The sequence below is a fragment of the Nothobranchius furzeri genome, chromosome 9 (assembly GCF_043380555.1).
Source record: "Nothobranchius furzeri strain GRZ-AD chromosome 9, NfurGRZ-RIMD1, whole genome shotgun sequence".
Taxonomy (NCBI): Eukaryota; Metazoa; Chordata; class Actinopteri; order Cyprinodontiformes; family Nothobranchiidae; genus Nothobranchius; species Nothobranchius furzeri.
Window position 1 is genome coordinate 12,094,059 of NC_091749.1, and position 17,753 is coordinate 12,111,811.

Genomic DNA, 17,753 nt, shown 5'->3' on the forward strand with positions numbered 1-17,753 from the left:
TCTGAATTGTGTCAGATGTATAAATATTACATGTGTATAACTTATTGTTTTATACAGGTAAAAACGTGCAGTGGAGATAAATCTACCTACATTTTACTTTTCAACACTTTGTTTTGTTTTCTTGTTTTTATTTAACTATTTTCCTGTCCTGTCTGTCTCTCATCTTCCTGCATCGCCTCTAAACTCTCCAGAAAAACTGCTGCCTGGATTCTTACTTTTTCACCTCATCAGTTACTTTTGAGCAGATCAAAGATCTCCTGAACGCAAAGCGGAGTGCGCGTTGCGATGCTGCTTCAGTGAGGTGAAATCACCGCAACACAGGTGATGAGCTCCGCAGTGGCAGAGCGCTTCAAGCACAAATAAGACAGAAAGTAGAGAACATGTGCGGACATGAACGATCGTGTGCTAATTATAGTTTTTTGGTTGCGCCACTTTGAGAATGGACCGTGCGCTGGACGCGGCAGCCTGGAGCACTGCACAACAACGATCATCGCTCTGCCGCTCTCTGTGCTCTCTGCTCAAGAGTCCATGAATGATGTAATATCGGTAGACAACTTTTTTCCGGCTCCCCTGGATGTGTAGGATATCCAGCTCCCCCCATAATTCGATCCCTGCTCCTGGATGAAAAGCCGGACATTTTCATCAATACAAGAACCCCCAGTCCGGACGCCCGGGCAGAGAGTGAAAAGTGGACATGTCCGGGGAAAACAGGACGGTCACCCTAGTTTAATATAAAGCGGGAGGTTACAGATAGGCCTACAGTATTTTGCTCGTGCCCTTGATGCCTTGGGCCCTTTAGAGTTTGTGGGCCCTGGGCAATTGCCCAGTTGCCCATATGGTTAATTCGGCCTTGGGTGTAATCGATGGTGATTAGATGCCAAACAATACTTCATAGACAGTGCAGATCTTTCGAGGTGTAAATTGATGAGACAGCGGTCAACAGAAATTTCTCCCCAGTACACCCCGCCACCATAATGCAGGCCAGCACAAACAAAAATATACCAAACAATAGGTGTGCGCTTATATTTATAACCACACCCACGGTGCAACCAATCACTTGAGGTGCAGAAGCACGTGCACGTACCAGCTCATTCACAGAAGGAAAACTACAAAACATGAATGTCCGTCAACAATATCAACAAGATGTTGCTTTTCTTTTCACAGTTTCACTCTGTGGGAGAGAAAACTGGGGCAGTGTTTAATCAGGACACCTAGAAGTACACAGCCTGGAGCAAGAGACAATGTTGTCACAGATGCAACCGTCAAGAAGAAAAAAAAAAGATAAAAGACAGACAAAATACACCATCAAGCCCACGGGGGGATTGGACCAGTCTGAAGACAACAGAAATAGGAGGAGTTTCTGATTTTAATTAAGACATCAGCTATTAAATGGCAGCTGAACATATTTCACCTTTAACAAAAAAGTCTGGATTTTTCAACATGAGTTTCTTTTGTTTTTCATTCACATTTTTAAATAAAAGATTAACAGCATTACAGACAATACAGCTGCTGAAGTTTAGAGGAGAAATGTTACAGGTTGAGACAGCAAAGAGAGTCCGGCAGTTTCCCAGTCTGATAATTACACACCCACAGACTACGATAATAACGTCTGTGAAGAAGTTAAAACACTAAAGGACGTTTTCCCAAGGAAATGGGCTGTACCAGCAGCATACAGGAACTTCTACATGAATTTAAAAATTATAATTATTGAAAAACGTCACATAACGTGGCTCTGAGACAGAGGCAAAACGTAAAAATAAAAGTCTGATAAGAGTGTTGTCGACAAGTATGGGTTAGACTAAAAATCTTTTTTTTTTTCTTTATCTTACTCTCTTTATGCCACTAACTTCACATAATGAGTTTATCGCCTTTTAGGAATCAACTCACACAAACACTCCCATGGCTCCATCCAAGGTTTTACTGTAATTCCAGTGATGCTGAACCCTTTAACAGTTACACATCGCCATCTGTAGGTCAAACCTTCAAACGTTTGTCTGAGGTTTTAAATTGGACCGTCGCTAAGACTTTGATCAGCCTTGGATATAAAATAATTAAAAGAACTCAGCATAAACCTTAACTTTGTGTGAACTTACTTGATCCAGGGGGCTCTTTGTAATGGAGCTTCTTGATTTGCTGACATCTCCATCAGTGTCTAAAAAAAACCAGACATTTGCATTATCTCCAAAAAGATTTTGTTAGCATCTGAATGCACAGGTTTTGTTTTCCTAGCAGGATAAAGTATGTACTTTCATATTTCTGGTAGTAAATATCGTCAGTGTTGGACTCAGATGGTAGATGGACAGGTTGAGCTCAGATTGCAGAACCATTGGAAATCATTTCACATGAGAAGCGCCTTGCTGGTTCTTCTCATAATTTTTCCTCGGTGGAATATTTGGTGAAAATTACAAGGACAGATTCATTATGGGCAGCAGTAGTTCAGAAGGGAGAGTGGGTTGTCCAGTAATTGGAGGGTTGAACGATCATCGCTGTTGTGTCCTGGGGCAAGACAGACCTTGGCGGTTGGAGGGACCGGTGGCACAAGTGTTTGGCAGCCTTGCTTCCGTCAGAGCACCCCAGGGCAGCTGTGGCTACATTATAGCTCATCATCACCAGCGTGTGAATGTGTGTGTGAATGCATGAATGACTGACTGCATTGTGAAGTGCCTTGGGGGGGGGGTTGTAGGACCCTAGAAGGCACTATGCAAATACATTTACCATTATCTTCCCATGGGGTCAGCGCTTCATTAAATGGTTATACAGTCTCACTAGACAGAGACAGGTTGCGAAGGATTTCAAGGCTGATGAAACAAACGTTAAGTCAGTCAGACACGATGGACTCAGACAGTTTAATAGACGTATGCTCCATTATATTGCAATGCTTGTCCTAGTAGAGGTGCAGCATCAAACATGTGGAAGCTCCAGATGTTTGGAGGCTATATCTCAATCACATAATCAGCAGCATTTCAATTCTACTTTCTGGGGTATGGACAAGTGCAGATGATCAAATGAAGAAAAGCAGTTAGAAAACAGCCCATGTGTTTGGTTTGTATGAACTCAACACAATGTTCAATAAGTGAAGCCGTTTTAAAAGTGTCTGCTGCATCGAGCAGGAACGAAGGTCTGAATTATGACTTTTATTAGCTGAAGGGGTAAAATGAAAAGAATGGGGAGACATATCCAGTCTATAAATATAATGTAGGTGATTGGTCTGTTGACTTCCTGTGAGGGTCTAACTAACACCGCTGTTGTTTGTTGTGAGTTTGCTGCATCAGTTGTAGGTTACCGGGTAACTCTTGGAGATCCAGTCTGTGTCGCCTTCTTTTCCCAGCAGAGTCCCGGCCTCCAGCGGGTGGCCGACCCACCAAAGCCCTACACTGCCTTCACAGAGCAGCGAAGGCCCCAAAGCAAAACCACGAGGAAGAACTGAGGACAGAAAGTAGGTGACATCAGAGGGGACAGGAGGAAAGTGACGAGCCATCAGCCTGTAGGAACAACATAAAAAACAAAGGTCATGGGTTACAATTATGCCTTTTTGGGAGACTTTATGAAATGTAGCATTCAGGATCTGTATGCTAGAGGCCCTAAACTGTGAAACGAGTACAGTAATAATGGTTGGAAACTGTTTAATCAAAACTTAATTTATATGTATACAAATTTTATTTGTATGAAATATGACAAGTCTCTTAGATTATTTTAAGCAAAAAACTTGAAGAGAATACAATATACACTTTATAATTTGTTATTTATTGGGCAAGAAAATGCTGTTCCACAAACAAATCTCTTCGCTCAAATATAAAACCAAAGTGGCTGATTTACATGGGCTAAAAATCCACACTGGTCAAAGCACAGAAACTTTGAATCCATGTTTGATGAAAATTTGAAAAAATAAAGACGCAAAGAAATGTTCACACTAATATTAAAAGAACGTCGCTTTTATAATTGTCTGAGGTAACACTACATAATAAATAAGGATGCAATCTGCTTTAATTATATTAACAAAAATAACTGTAAACAAAAACATATTAATTGTATGCAGCCAACCAGACTCGTAACGCAGAGAAACTCATTGTTGGCCAATATATATTGAACCAGAGCTAATCGGTTAGCTGTAAGCTACACAGAATTAGTAACTAAGTTCCCGTGATAATATCGTTATGGTTAAAATACATGTATACAGACTGTTTCTAAATACGTCGCACAGGCCAGTGCTGACGGTAGATTTAGGTGTTTTTTAAACAAACAGCCCGAGAGCAGCGACTAGCTAAACAATAAGCAGATATCTGTGAGACATGAACCGTTTAAAAAATCGCTTACAAAATAAAATTACTTTCTACATACACTGTATTTGTTCGGCGTTTTGAAAAGATTTGTTCTATCTTTTAGTCCAGCAAAAACTCTGGGAAAGCTATCGTTATCCAGCCAGAATACATATAACCGGAATCCCGGTAAGAAACATAGCTTGAAGACTTGGGTTCCGCAGAATTAAAGAGTAGGACCTGGCTGCAGACATCAGCTGGTGTGTCGAGAGCAAGATGGCGTGTCATTACTTTTACCGGAAAATCGACGAGCGAAAGACCTCGGCAGGAAGTTGGTCTTTTTTTGGCGGCCGCTACGTTGTTTTTGTTTCAACCATACTCGGCGGGTTTCAATTGAGGAAAGGTAAGGATAAGGATGATAGATAAAGAAAGAAGGATAAGGATGAAATTAACTAATTGTTGCAATCGTTCTTAGTTCTTAAATGTAGGCACTGTAGCTTTTAAAGCTTTACCAGAGAATTACTGCAAAGGCACCATGTTTCATAGCTAATTGTATCAATATTATCACGCAGTCTTAAAACTAATGCAGGGAGATCACAAGCTAGCTAACACAAAAGATACATAAATAAAGCTATCAGCAATTGTAGCTTAGCTTTAACTTAGCTATTTGAATTTCTGGTCTCCCTGTTTGTTAAAACAGTTAAAGTAATAATATTAACTTTATATATAATTTAGATATGATATAAAGACCACGATTTCTAATACTGACTTGACTGAAACGTTATTAATACCCTTTTTTAATTAAAAAGCGTAGATTTTCAGAGATTTGTAAGTGGTTTCAATCACTAGTTTTCATACGAGGCTAAAGTTAGCTTCCGATTCGGGAAATGGCTAAAGGGCTAATACACCCAATTTTTCTCTACTCTGACCATTTTTATTCTGCTCTAGCTCAAAACCTACAATACATACACTCTTCAAACCTGTTTTAGATTATTCTGGGCTCGTAGGAATGCATAAAACATAGTTTGTGATTTGTGAAACCTTCCTCTGATTTGTGAAACTTCAAAAAGACAGATTTTTGAATTTATTTTTCAGCATCTGGCCCACACTGGAACTGGTCCTGTGCACCCAGAAATAAAATGTATTTTCTGGACAAGCTTAGCTTTCAATATCTCTAAATATTTTTCAGTTATTGTGTGTGGTGTGCTGGGTCATTCTACTGTGGTTGCACAAATCAGGTGTCCTGCAACAGGTACAATAACTTTGAAATAGTAGCCACTTCTCTAATTAATGCCGCCCTCCTTCTGATTCTGTTTCAGAATAATCCTAACCTTATAAAAAATAGATATTTTTGTCGACTGACTGCTTTGATCGGGTTTGGTTTATATTAATATTACCGGATTTAAGCACATGTAGCTGCAAATCATTCAGGAGTTAGAGGCCTTAAATATAGATCTAAAATGAATATCGGACTTCTTCAAGTGACCCTGACAAAACTCCTTACATGTGCTTGTATTCTTCATTTGCTAATAAGATGTATTTTTATCTAAATTACAGGACAATCGAGGCTTTGAAAAATGGAACACAGGCAGTGATTTGAGATGGGGAAATCAAGGTAATGTTTAATTATAATAAATTAAGACTCTAAAATTGGACATAGGATAATGCAATCCCTTGTTTTCTGTGGTAATGTTGCTTATTTTTAACTCTTGTCTCTACTCAGACTGTGTATAAGGATCTCTGCAGCGGTGGAGTGAAGTCTGGCCGCATGTATCTGGCACAATCCAGGTGTCTCGCTTAAATTAAAGCAAAGACTAAAGCCACTGATGTTCCACTTTGCTGATGCACAGGTAAATGTATACTGACTTACAATAAGCTGCATCACATTTATTTATGTGGATGCATGGTCAGTGGGCCACCTGGGTCCGTTGTCTAATGCTGAGAGGAACGTTTTGTTCATTTTTATGTTAACGTGTTTTATAGGTTGACGAGCTGACAGAGCGGATTGGTTCATGCTCAGGAATAGATAAACTAATAAAGAAGAGAGAGTTCCAGTTTCTGGACTTGGTGTTTGATGTCCTTGTTCCAGAGGTACAACGCAGTCTTCAGCAGTGATTGGTATAAAAGTAACTTTTCGACATTTGACAGTGTATGAAGTAATCCTTAACAGAGTTTGGTGGCAGGAGAATCTCGTCTATGCTTTTTGTGGATGATGTGGTCCTCCTAGCTTCACCCAGCTCTGACCTTCAGCTCTTGCTGGATAGGTTCGCGGCCGAGTGTGAAGCAGCTGGGATGAGGGTCAGCACCTCCAAATCCATGGTTCTCGACCGGAAAAGGGTGGCTTGCCAACTCCGGGTCGGGGGAGAGGTCCTACCTCAAGTGGAGGAGTTTAAGTATCTCGGGGTCTTGTTCACGAGTGACGGTAGGAGGGATTGGGAGATCGACAGGCGGATTGGTTCAGCGTCTGCAGTGATGCGGACGCTGAACCGATCTGTCGTGGTGAAGAGGGAGATGAGCCAGAAAGCCAGGCTCTCGATTTACCGCTCGATCTACGTCCCAATCCTCACCTATGGTCATGAGCTTTGGGTAATGACTGAAAGAACGAGATCGCGGATACAAGCGGCCGAAATGAGTTTCCTCCGCAGGGTGGCCGGGCTCAGCCTTAGAGATAGGGTGAGGAGCTCGGACATCCGGGAGGGACTCGGAGTAGAACCGCTGCTCCTCTGGATCGAAAGGAGCTAGTTGAGGTGGTTTGGGCATCTGGTCAGGATGCCTCCTGGACGCCTCCCCAGGGAGGTGTTTTGGGCATGTCCTGCCGGCAGGAGGCCCCCGGGTCGACCCAGGACACGTTGGAGAGGTTACATCTCCAATCTGGTCCGGGAACGCCTTGGGGTCCTGCCGGAGGAGCTGGTGGAGGTGGCCGGGGAGAGGACGGTCTGGAGCTCCCTAGTTGGGATGCTGCCCCCACGACCTGGACCCGGACAAGCGGAGGAAGACGACGACGTTGAAGTAATCCTGCATGTTTTTCAGGTAACAAAAGTGTTGGAAAAATGGGAGGGGATGAATCGATATGCAGTTGAGAAAGCCATGCTTCAGCAAATTCATTTGTACCCAAAATAAAATGGTTGTGAAATAAAGTGTTTCTTTGGTTTTATTGTTTTTCACTCAAAATAAATACCAACTAGCTAAATAGTTATCAGCTGTAGTAGTTAAATTCTGTTGCAATGAGCTGCTTTGATACACAATAGGACAGTGTTATGGATATTTAATAACTAATTTTTGTTGCTGGTGAGAGAGGAGTGTTGCTGAAATGTTTTTCACTGCTTCTGGGAGTCCTGTACTTTAGCAATTGGTGTAGGTCAAAAGTTCATCTTGGGCTTAACAATAAAACTGAATATTTAGCCAGTAATATTTTGTTTGCACATTTTGAAAAGTCTTAGTTTAACGTGTTCTCATTTTATCCATATGTTTTTTAATTCACTTTACAGCCTTGTATTGTGTGTGTGTATATATACATATATGTGTGTGTGTGTGTGTGTGTGTGTGTGTGTGTGTGTGTGTGTGTGTGTGTATGTATATGTATGTATGTATGTACTACTGTCATTAAAATTTCCTGTCTGAAGAACAAAGGGATTTAATATTCAATTTTCATGCAACGCAGGTAACAACGTTACTTAAGTTTGCCGGTCCAGATCTGAAGAGAAAAAAAAAATCCGAAATAAAAAGCTTTATCCGGTAAGTTTTGTTTTTTAAAAAACTACTTCCAGTGAAAGTAATGACTTCTGGTTAAGGTAATGACCCACCGTGTAATTTTTCTCTTAAATGTGTACAAATCGAAGAGAAAAACGACACGGTATGGTTTTGACAAATCCAAACTACTTTTGTGCTTTGTCAATAAAGCGTATTCAAGAAAAAAAAACTACTTCCGGCAAAGGTAATGACCCGAAAAAAACTACTTCCGGCAAAGGTAATGACTTCCGGCGAAGGTAATGACACTTGTTTTTCCGGATACGTCATTTCCTGTCACGGCAAAGACGCCAGCTGATGTCTGCAGCCAGATGCTCTTGGAATTAAACCCCAATACGGATGCATAAGAAGTCTGATTTAATTTAGGCTTGATTATCTGTAAAGATCAAAACACCAGAATTACCTCTAATTTCTCTCCAATAATTAAAAAAACTCAATCTGAGTTAAATCAGTGGTAACAAAGAGATTTAGGTTTAAGAGGACGAGTGTTGCTCTCCAAAGCAGAAGGTTTGTCTCGCCTGACTTATGCTGCCATATCTCTGCATGTGGACAACAGAACTTGTGGGGAAATTGACCGAATACTCTTCAACTTCTTGTGGAAAAACAAAACACATTACATTAGAAAGAGTGTAATAATGAACGACTATCAACATGGAGGACTCAATATCTTGGACTTCACTACCTTAAACAACACGTTTAAAATTAACTGGGCAAAACATTTTCTTAAAAATCCTGTCTCCATTTGGAATTTTATTCCTCACTATATCTTCTCTAAATTTGGTGGTCTAACTTTTATCCTGGGTTGTGACTACAATGTAGGAAAGCTTCCAGAAAAACTTTCAATGTTTCACAAACAAGTTCTATTAGCCTGGTCACTGATTTATAAACATAATTTTACTCCCCATACATACTTGACCTGGAATAACAGGAACATAGTGTATAAAAATAAATCATTGTTTTTCTCTAATTGGGTTGAGAAACAGATCATTTTTGTGAATCATTTGTATAATACTAATGGACAGCTTATGTCTTACACAGAACTCCTAAACACATATAAATTTCCAGCAACTCCCAAAGAATATGCCATACTGTTTGCTGCAATACCTATGGGTGTCAGAATGCTTTTTAAAGGTGTTCTACCAGTTGTACCGCACCTGAGTGAAGTTGGCCCCCCCACCTTCTTCAAATCCAACAAAAGTGGTATCAAACCATTGTGCTACGTTTGTGCTGGTTTGTGCTGCAAAAATTTTCGTTTGTGCTACTATCGTTTTAAAGATATTAATAAAAATTTCTGGAGGTCATCAGAGGTCAACCAGCCCCCCCCCCACATTAATGGAATCAAACAAAACTGGTGTCAATCAACTGTTCTACGTTTGTGCTGGTTTGTGCTGCTAAAATTGTCGTTTGTGCTGCTTCTGTCTTGAAGATATTAATGAAAATGTAAAGGTCAAAAGGTCAACCAGCCCCCCCATCTTCTTCAAATCCAACAAAAGTGGTATCAAACCATTGTGCTACGTTTGTGCTGGTTTGTGCTGCAAAAATTTTCGTTTGTGCTACTATCGTTTTAAAGATATTAATAAAAATGTCTAGAGGTCATCAGAGGTCAACCAGCCCCCCCACATTAATTAAATCGAACAAAACTGGTGTCAATCAATTGTGCTACGTTTGTGCTGGTTTGTGCTGCTAAAATTGTCGTTTGTGCTGCTTCTGTCTTGATGATATTAATGAAAATGTAAAGGTCAAAAGGTCAACCAGCCCCCCCACCTTCTTCAAATCCAACAAAAGTGGTATCAAACCATTGTGCTACATTTGTGCTGGTTTGTGCTGCAAAAATTTTCGTTTGTGCTACTATCGTTTTAAAGATATTAATAAAAATTTCTGGAGGTCATCAGAGGTCAACCAGCCCCCCCACATTAATGGAATCAAACAAAACTGGTGTAAATCAATTGTGCTACGTTTGTGCTGGCTTGTGCTGCTAAAATTATCGTTTGTGCTGCTGTTGCTCATTAGCCTAGTGAACTAGACCAAATTTTTGCTTTGCAAAGTTTGGTCTAGGCATGCTCCATTGGAACCTCAGCAGCTCCTACCAGGACTCTGTCTAGCCAATCACAGCTCTCTAGAGGGGTTTCAAACACAAAAAGAGCTGTGATTGGTCCATAATAGAGGGCCAATCATAGTGCTCTATCTGCTTAGTGAACAAATCACAGAGCTTTATCCGCTTTGTGGGCCAATCAGGGCACTCTCTATATGCCTGGTGGGTGGGATGATTCAACAGAGTGAAACAAGAGTATTCATTGTCCAGTGGAATGCGGAGATCATTTGAAATACAACGGTAGAACCCGCCCCACAACCGAGAGCCGTCAATGGAGCATGGCCACTAAATAATACATTTATTTAATCTGGCTTGCCAGGCTAGTTGCTCATGGAATCTAGCTTAAAAATGCAGATAAGATAGCTAGCACATGTTTTCTTCAACTCTTGTTTTTTTTCTCTCAGAAGTAGAATGTGTATGATAGCACCCCCTTGTGATCACAAACCAAACACAGGTCGTTACGTTTGTTTTTTTCTGGCAGAGTTGTACCAGTTTGTCCTTAACAAGATCTAGTTCAAAATTCATTTGATAGTACAAAAATGAATTTAGTCAATGTTCCTTGCTCATCATCAAAATACTTGTAGATAAATCCATGCTCTGTTGAGATAAATCTGTGTCTGTGTCAATCCCAAACGTGTTTAATAGTCCACTCATTTAATAGCCCTTTGTGACCATGGCTACAGAAGTTTGACTCTTGCAAAAAAATATAGTTTGGCCCTTTCAGGTAACATTGACAGTTACATAAGATTCACAGTTCTGCAGGCTGTTTGGAGCCTTTGAGTTCAGATTTGCTGAATCACTGAGTGCGTTTACATGCAGCCAGTAACCCTTATAAAACCTGAATATTCACAATAACCCGGTTCCGCAGGTCCTTGAAAACACCGCCAAAAACCCAGATATGCTCATAACCGGGGGTAACACCTTTCTAACCCGAATGTTTGGTCGTGTAAACGCATACCGGGATATCCCCATCAAAGCATGTGTTCTGCACATGCTCTGTTCGCAAGGAATCTTGGTCTTTTGCGTAGCGAGACGTCTTGTATGTGCCAGAACACCAGAAGTAAACAACAAGTGGGGAGCAACATGGCGAGTCACGGCACAGCACCACACTTTTGGAGTGACGAAGAAACTAAAGCACAAACGAACTTGGTCGCTATCTCTTCCGAACTGGGAAACATGTTGTTGTTTTCACGGATACCGGAACAAGAAGAACCAGAAAAGACGCATATTGCGTCTGGACGTAGTCCATACGTCCTGACGCTACCCCAACGTCCGCATTTAAATCGGGTTATGCAAGTTAGGTGCAACTCTTTCTATTGTGCCTTTGACACAGTTGATCACAATGTTCTTTTAGAAAGACTTGAACATGTTGTAGGGATCAAAGGAACAGCGTTAGGCTGGTTTAAATCCTACCTGTCTGACAGATTTCATTTTGTAAACGTACATGACAAATCGTCTTCATACTCCAGGGTTACTTGCGGAGTACCACAGGGTTCAGTGCTTGGACCAATTCTTTTTACTATATATATGCTCCCAATTGGTAAAATCATTAGACAGCATGGGATAAACTTTCACTGTTATGCTGACGATACTCAGCTATATTTATCCATTAACCCTGATGAACCTAATCGGTTGGGTAGATTACAGGCTTGTCTTGAGGACATAAAAAATTGGATGACTCTAAACTTTTTGCTTTTAAATCAAGACAAGACGGAAGTTCTCATCTTTGGACCAGAAATCCAGAAAAGGAAATTGCTTAGCCAATCGCCTGACCTTAATGGCATTACATTAATCTCCGCGAACAAAGCAAGGAACCTTGGTGTTATCTTTGACCAGGACATGTCATTCAAATCCCAGGTTACACAAGTTTGTAGGATTTCCTTTTTCCACCTTCGGAATATTGCTAAGATTAGAAGTATACTTTCCAGAAGTGATGCTGAAAATCTAGTTCATGCATTTATTACATCAAGACTGGATTACTGTGATTCATTACTCTCAGGAAGTCCACAGAATGTAGTTAAAAGTCTTCAGCTTGTCCAAAATGCTGCAGCTAGAGTTCTGATGAGAATTAAAAAGAGAGATCATATCTCTCCTGTCTTAGCTTCCCTACATTGGCTACCTGTTCAATTCAGAATAGATTTTAAGATCCTTCCTCTCACATATAAAGCTCTTAATAATCAAGCTCCATCAAACATCAGTGATCTGATTGTTCCATACGTTCCTAACCGAGCGCTTCGCTCTCAGACTGCAGGTCTACTGGTGATTCCAAGAATATCTAAAATTAGGATGGTAGGCAGATCTTTTAGTTATCAGGCTCCTCTCCTGTGGAACCAGCTCCCAGCCTTAGTCCGTGAGGCAGACACTTTGTCTACATTTAAGAATAGGCTTAAAACATTTTTATTTGATAGGGCCTATGGTTAAAATCTGATGTTAGCCTAAATCTGGACAAGTGGGGGAGTACAGGGAGGTGGAGTGTACAGTCGGTAAAGACGGCTCTCCCTTGCCCTGCCTCCAACATGCCTACATCTAAATAGGATAGATTATCCAGAGTTATCTCTGTAGTTATGCTGCTATAGGCTTAGACTGCTGGAGGATACACTGACCACTTCTCACACTCTACTTCTTTCTTCTACAGTCTGCTCTTTGTACTATTTTGTGCAATTTCAGCTGTTAACTTTATTTTCTCTGTAAGTGTTTTTCTCCCCAGAAGAAGCTACAATGATTTTCTGCTGAGCTGTGGTGGCCTCATGGAGGGGGCCATCGACTAGCACACTGCTGCTAACTACTTAAACATTCTCTCTCTCCTGATAATAACTTTTTGGTTTCCTTGACTTTTGATGTGCTAATACTAGTTTATCCGTTTAATTATAGATCCACTAGGATAAATACAATAAAGTTTATCTTTCACCAAATAGAATATTTACTAAGACAGCATAATATAACTGTAGACACATTACTTGTCCGTGTGTGTGTGTGTGTGTGTGTGTGTGTGTGTGTGCTCTGTCTTCTCGATCCCCAGTGAGTCGTGGAGGATGGCTGCTTATACTGAGCCAGGATTCTCTGAAGGTTTCTTCCTGTTAAAAGGGAGTTTTCCTCTCCACTGTCACTGCATGCTTGCTTAGTATAAGGATTGCTGTATAGTCACTGACACTAGTCAGTGACTTGATGCAATTTGCTGGGTTCCTTATATAGGAAACATTATTTCTGATTGGCTTAATGAACTGTGAATTGGAATGTTTATTATGTGAAGTGCCTTGAGACTAGGGCTGCAACAACGAATCGATAACGAATCTTGCTTATAAATTCTACAATCTATCAGGACTAACTCTGTGTTGTTTGGAAATGAATGTGATGTTCGATGTGTGTGTGTGTGTGTGTGTGTGCGTGTGTGTGGTTGGTTCAGACTCCTTAGGCTGACGTAATTGAATCTGGTAGTCTGATTGTTATGACTAGATATCACGAGGCTTATAAAGTGATGACATGAGCTGCTATTTTGCCGTGTACGTACCCAGTGGGGGCCTCCCAGGTAGATCAGGAAATGCCAGGTCTGAAGACCTCGGATGTGCGCTGGAGCTGGTCGAAACAGCGATCGCAGCGTTTCAAAGCCCGTCTGAAGGGTCGACCCAGGTAACAATCGGCAGCGTCAGCAGGTGCTCTTATTTTGAAAGGATGTCGTCTGGTTGTTAAACGATGAAAATCTCCAACTTCACAGTTCTTAGTTTAAAGAAGAAAACACATCTGGCCAGGCTGTGCTTCTCTTTGGGATGACGGTGAATAGAACTGAAGTCAAAATGGAACTGAACTTAAAATGGCGTTGCCTTGTTTTATATCTCTGAATTGTTGATAAGTTTTAGTAAAGCGGATTGGACACTTTAAGTCAACAAGCCAGATTCTCTTGCGGCAGCCGAAGGCTCTGATTGGTTGGAGCAATGTGTCATGCGTTGGGGGGTCCCGCAGGGGTCGATCCTTGGTCCACTTTTGTTTGCCATTTATCTGCTACCTCTGGGGTCAATCTTTCGTAAACATGGCCCATCATTCCATCTGTATGCTGACGATTGCCAGATTTACTCTCCATTGTGTCAGGAGAAAGGTCACTCTATTCAGTCCTTTGTCTCCTGTGTTAATGAGGTGAAGTCTTGGCTAATGTCCAACTATCTACATCTGAATGAGGGAAAGACAGAGCTCATTGTTTTTCACCCCAACAGCAGGAATGTGGATCGTTATGCTGATCTTGGCCCTCTTTCTCCATATTCAAAACCAGTTGTTACCAGTTTGGGGGTGAAACTTGATGTAGGACTTAAATTTGATGCACACATCAATTCTGTGATCCGGTCCAGTTTCTTTCACCTGAGACACCTTGCTAAAATCAAGCATATGCTGTTGAGAGCCCACCTGGAGCGGGTACTGCATGCCTTTGTAATTTCTCGGCTTGACTACTGCAACTCTCTATATGCAGGGTTGTGTCAGTCAACACTGCGTCACCTACAGGTTGTGCAGAACAGCGCTGCCAGGTTCCTGACTGGGACCAGGAAATGGGACCACATCAGTCCAGTTCTGGCCTCCCTGCACTGGCTTCCGATTTCCTATCGCTCACAATTCAAAATACTCGTCTTTGTTTATCATTTCTTCCAGGGTGGTGCTCCCCCCTATCTGGCCACACTCCTGAACAGACATTCCCCATCACGCGCTCTGCGCTCCTCTGACCAAGGCCTGCTCGCTGTCCCTCGGTCTAGGTGTCGTACCCGTGGGGACCGGGCTTTCTCAGTCCTAGCACCGTTACTCTGGAACCAGTTGCCACCCTCAGTTAGGCTGTCCCCTTCTCTGCCAGTCTTTAAGAATCACCTAAAAACACACCTCCTCCGCTTGGCATTTCCAGAACATGCTTGATTATGGCCCTCTATTATGTTGAATCCATTCCACAGTTTTCATTGGTACTCTCAATCCATCCACTCAATCCAATTGTGTTTCACACATTCGTATTTTACCGGAAGGTTTCATCTATCTTGTAATTTCCATTTTGTATTTTGTAATTTGTATTTTGTAATTTGAATTTATTTTATTGTTGATTTATTCAGTATAATTACTTACAACTGTACCATGTTCAGCGCTTTGGGCTTCCTGACAGGGTTGCGGAAGGCGCTTTATAAATAAAGCTTTGATTGATTGATTGATTGATTGATTGATGCGTTGCCATGGGGATGAGTGTCAGTCTGTCTGTGCATGTCGTCCTGTTTACTCATTAAACACATAAATCATGACATCTTTATTTCACAGATCATTCACTTGATTATTATTGATCAACATATGTTTTGCTTAATTTTTAATCACAAATAAAGTACTTTGATTAAGTAAAAGCGTTGTTCTCCCTTCTTCTGGAATGTAAACAGTCTGAGGATCAGACGACCTTGGCGTTTCCTACACGGGTGTTACTGTGTACAGGGGCAGCTGTGTGGAGCTGAAAATAATGAACTTCATAACGTTACAGTATCTAACTAGCACCTTGCCTGCACCCGTCCCCCCTCTCTACCATCCACTCCTTAGTTCCCTCCTCTCCATGACTGATGTCAATGTTGTTGTTGTTATTGTTGTTGTTAGCCTCAAGGGCAATATGTCGATTATCACTTGTAAGTCGCTTTGGACCAAAGCGTATGCTTAATACATAAACATAAACAAACATAAACATCAACAGGTGGTCATATAATAATCAGACTGTTACCAGTCAGTCATTTTTACCTAAAGCTTTTCTGTTTTATTTATAAACAAATCCCAATTCTTCTGTTTAAATGAGTATTTTCTTTATTTTTGGAGTAAAATATTCATTTCATTTCTCAAAAATTAACATTTAGAGGTAAAAACTGTTCTTATGGTTTAAGATTACCCCACATGGCTTCCAGTATCAAATTTAATGCAATGGGGTTTACGGTCCACAGGATGGTGTTAAATCACTTTCAACTGAACCATGATCAAATCCTAAATAATATTTTTTACCTGGCCTTCATAAATAACATTTGCAGATCTTCTGACTGAACACATTTGTTCTAATGCCATTTGAAATAACTTACTGGCTAACAGATTAAGCTAAATTTGCAATTTGTGACATTTGCAAACAATGAAAAAGAGAAGATCTGAACAGGCTTGAGTTTCAGGTGAGTTCCCCCTGGCAGCCATAGCTAAGAGACGATTCAGATCATCTTAAAGCTGAGTCTTACTGCTGAAAATGACGTGTCAGCTCGAGTCCACATGTTGGATTTAGTTCAGGGTTAATGTTTTAAAATGATATTACCTGCAAACATGATGCCTCAACTTCAGTTTTAATCCACAGAGTTTCAGCCTTGCAAACACAAAATTAGTGAATCGTGTGTTTTATAATAGATTATATTCGTGGGACGTCTTTGAGAACCAGAGAAGTCCTTGAAAGGCCTCTGACATTTTTGAAAAGACTCTAATTCAAGGCCACCGTTTCACTCAGCCTCCAGCTGGGTATTGTGTGGCTTTTAGGCATAATTGCTCCACAATTTGAGCTCGTTTTTGGTCCTTTAACGATTGTTTCTGTGTGATTTTGATAATTTTTCAGCTTCTTTTGAACTAAGTTGGGTTCATTTAGTGACAACTTTTTTGATTTATGCATGTCTGCGTGCATCTGTGTCCCATATTTAGTCTGTTTTGTCATTTTTCATCTGTTTTAAAAAAGATAATCACAATTTATTGTTTCCCTACGATTCTGCATGCAGCATTTGCTAATTTAGGCTATGCATCATAATTGTCTTATATTTTCAGACGTTTTAATTTATTTTATGTCTAATCATGAATAATTGTTGTACCTCTTTGGATGCAGACTTCTTTTTTTGTTGAGGCCTTTGTCTCACATTTATGGTTTGTATTTCTTCAGAATTGTCTCATTTTGGTCGTCTACACTCTCCAGATAAATCACACTGGGTTGTTTTATTACTGTTGATGATTTCTGGAATTGTGGTTTTTTTGCAAGGATAAATTTGTTTTAGGAGTCAAATATAAGGTTAGTTTCTAAACAAAAAACACAAAAAAACATGCATTAAGACTTATAAAGTAGGTAAACAGTCAATAAAAAATTTCTTACATCTTAATTGTTTAGATTTTGCAAGTAAACTGCAAAATAAAGCAACAAATAATTTTAAAATAACCGCAATGTCATTAACTGTCCACATGATGGCGCCAAACCACCATAAACTGAACCACGACCTTGACTAGAGTGTATTTCAAAACAAATCTTTATCTATCTAACAATAAACATTTAGTTAACAACAGAGATAAATTTGTGAAGTTAGCAGTAATGTGTATCAGAAAACAACAATAATGAACCTTTAGCTATCTTTCTGTTTTTTCTTCCTTTCTTTACTACCCTTCATCCTTTCTTCCCCTTCTCCATTCCCTCTTTTTTTGCATACGTATATTTTACTTCTTTATTTTTTGTCTGTAAATCTTGTAGGAAAACAAAGAATACCATCTGGGGTTTGAGAAGACTTGAGATTCTTGGTGTGATTTAAAGTTTATATGTGAATTTCGGCTCCGTTCACGAAATCTCGACTGTCAACAAAGTAGGCAGACTTTCCTTCTTCACGTCAGGGGTGGAGCTTCAGGGCAGTGAGCCCCCGGCCAGGGCTTGGGAGGGGCCCGCCCCT

General features: G+C 40.5%; 1 protein-coding gene across 1 annotated transcript; it reads right to left on the bottom strand.

Moving 5' to 3' along the window:
* Positions 1–405: 405 nt before the first annotated feature.
* On the bottom strand, positions 406–4,444 carry LOC139071734 (zinc finger protein 408-like). Its single transcript, XM_070554696.1, has 4 exons — positions 4,339–4,444; positions 3,284–3,482; positions 2,094–2,152; positions 406–1,681 (listed from the first exon to the last, which is right to left on the bottom strand). Exons 2-4 carry the CDS (start codon positions 3,476–3,478, stop codon positions 1,621–1,623), a joined length of 315 nt encoding a protein of 104 aa, XP_070410797.1. The 5' UTR covers positions 3,479–3,482; positions 4,339–4,444; the 3' UTR covers positions 406–1,620.
* Between the last annotated feature and the right edge of the window lie 13,309 nt (positions 4,445–17,753).

Coding starts and splice junctions, on each gene's coding strand:
- LOC139071734 (XM_070554696.1), bottom strand. CDS start 3,478: ATGGCTCGTCACTTTCCTCCTGTCCCCTCTGATGTCACCTACTTTCTG. Junction 2,153..3,283: donor GGATCTCCAAGAGTTACCCG/GTAACCTACAAC, acceptor GGTTTTTTTTAG/ACACTGATGGAGATGTCAGC. Junction 1,682..2,093: donor CAAAGAGCCCCCTGGATCAA/GTAAGTTCACAC, acceptor AAATTCATGTAG/AAGTTCCTGTATGCTGCTGG.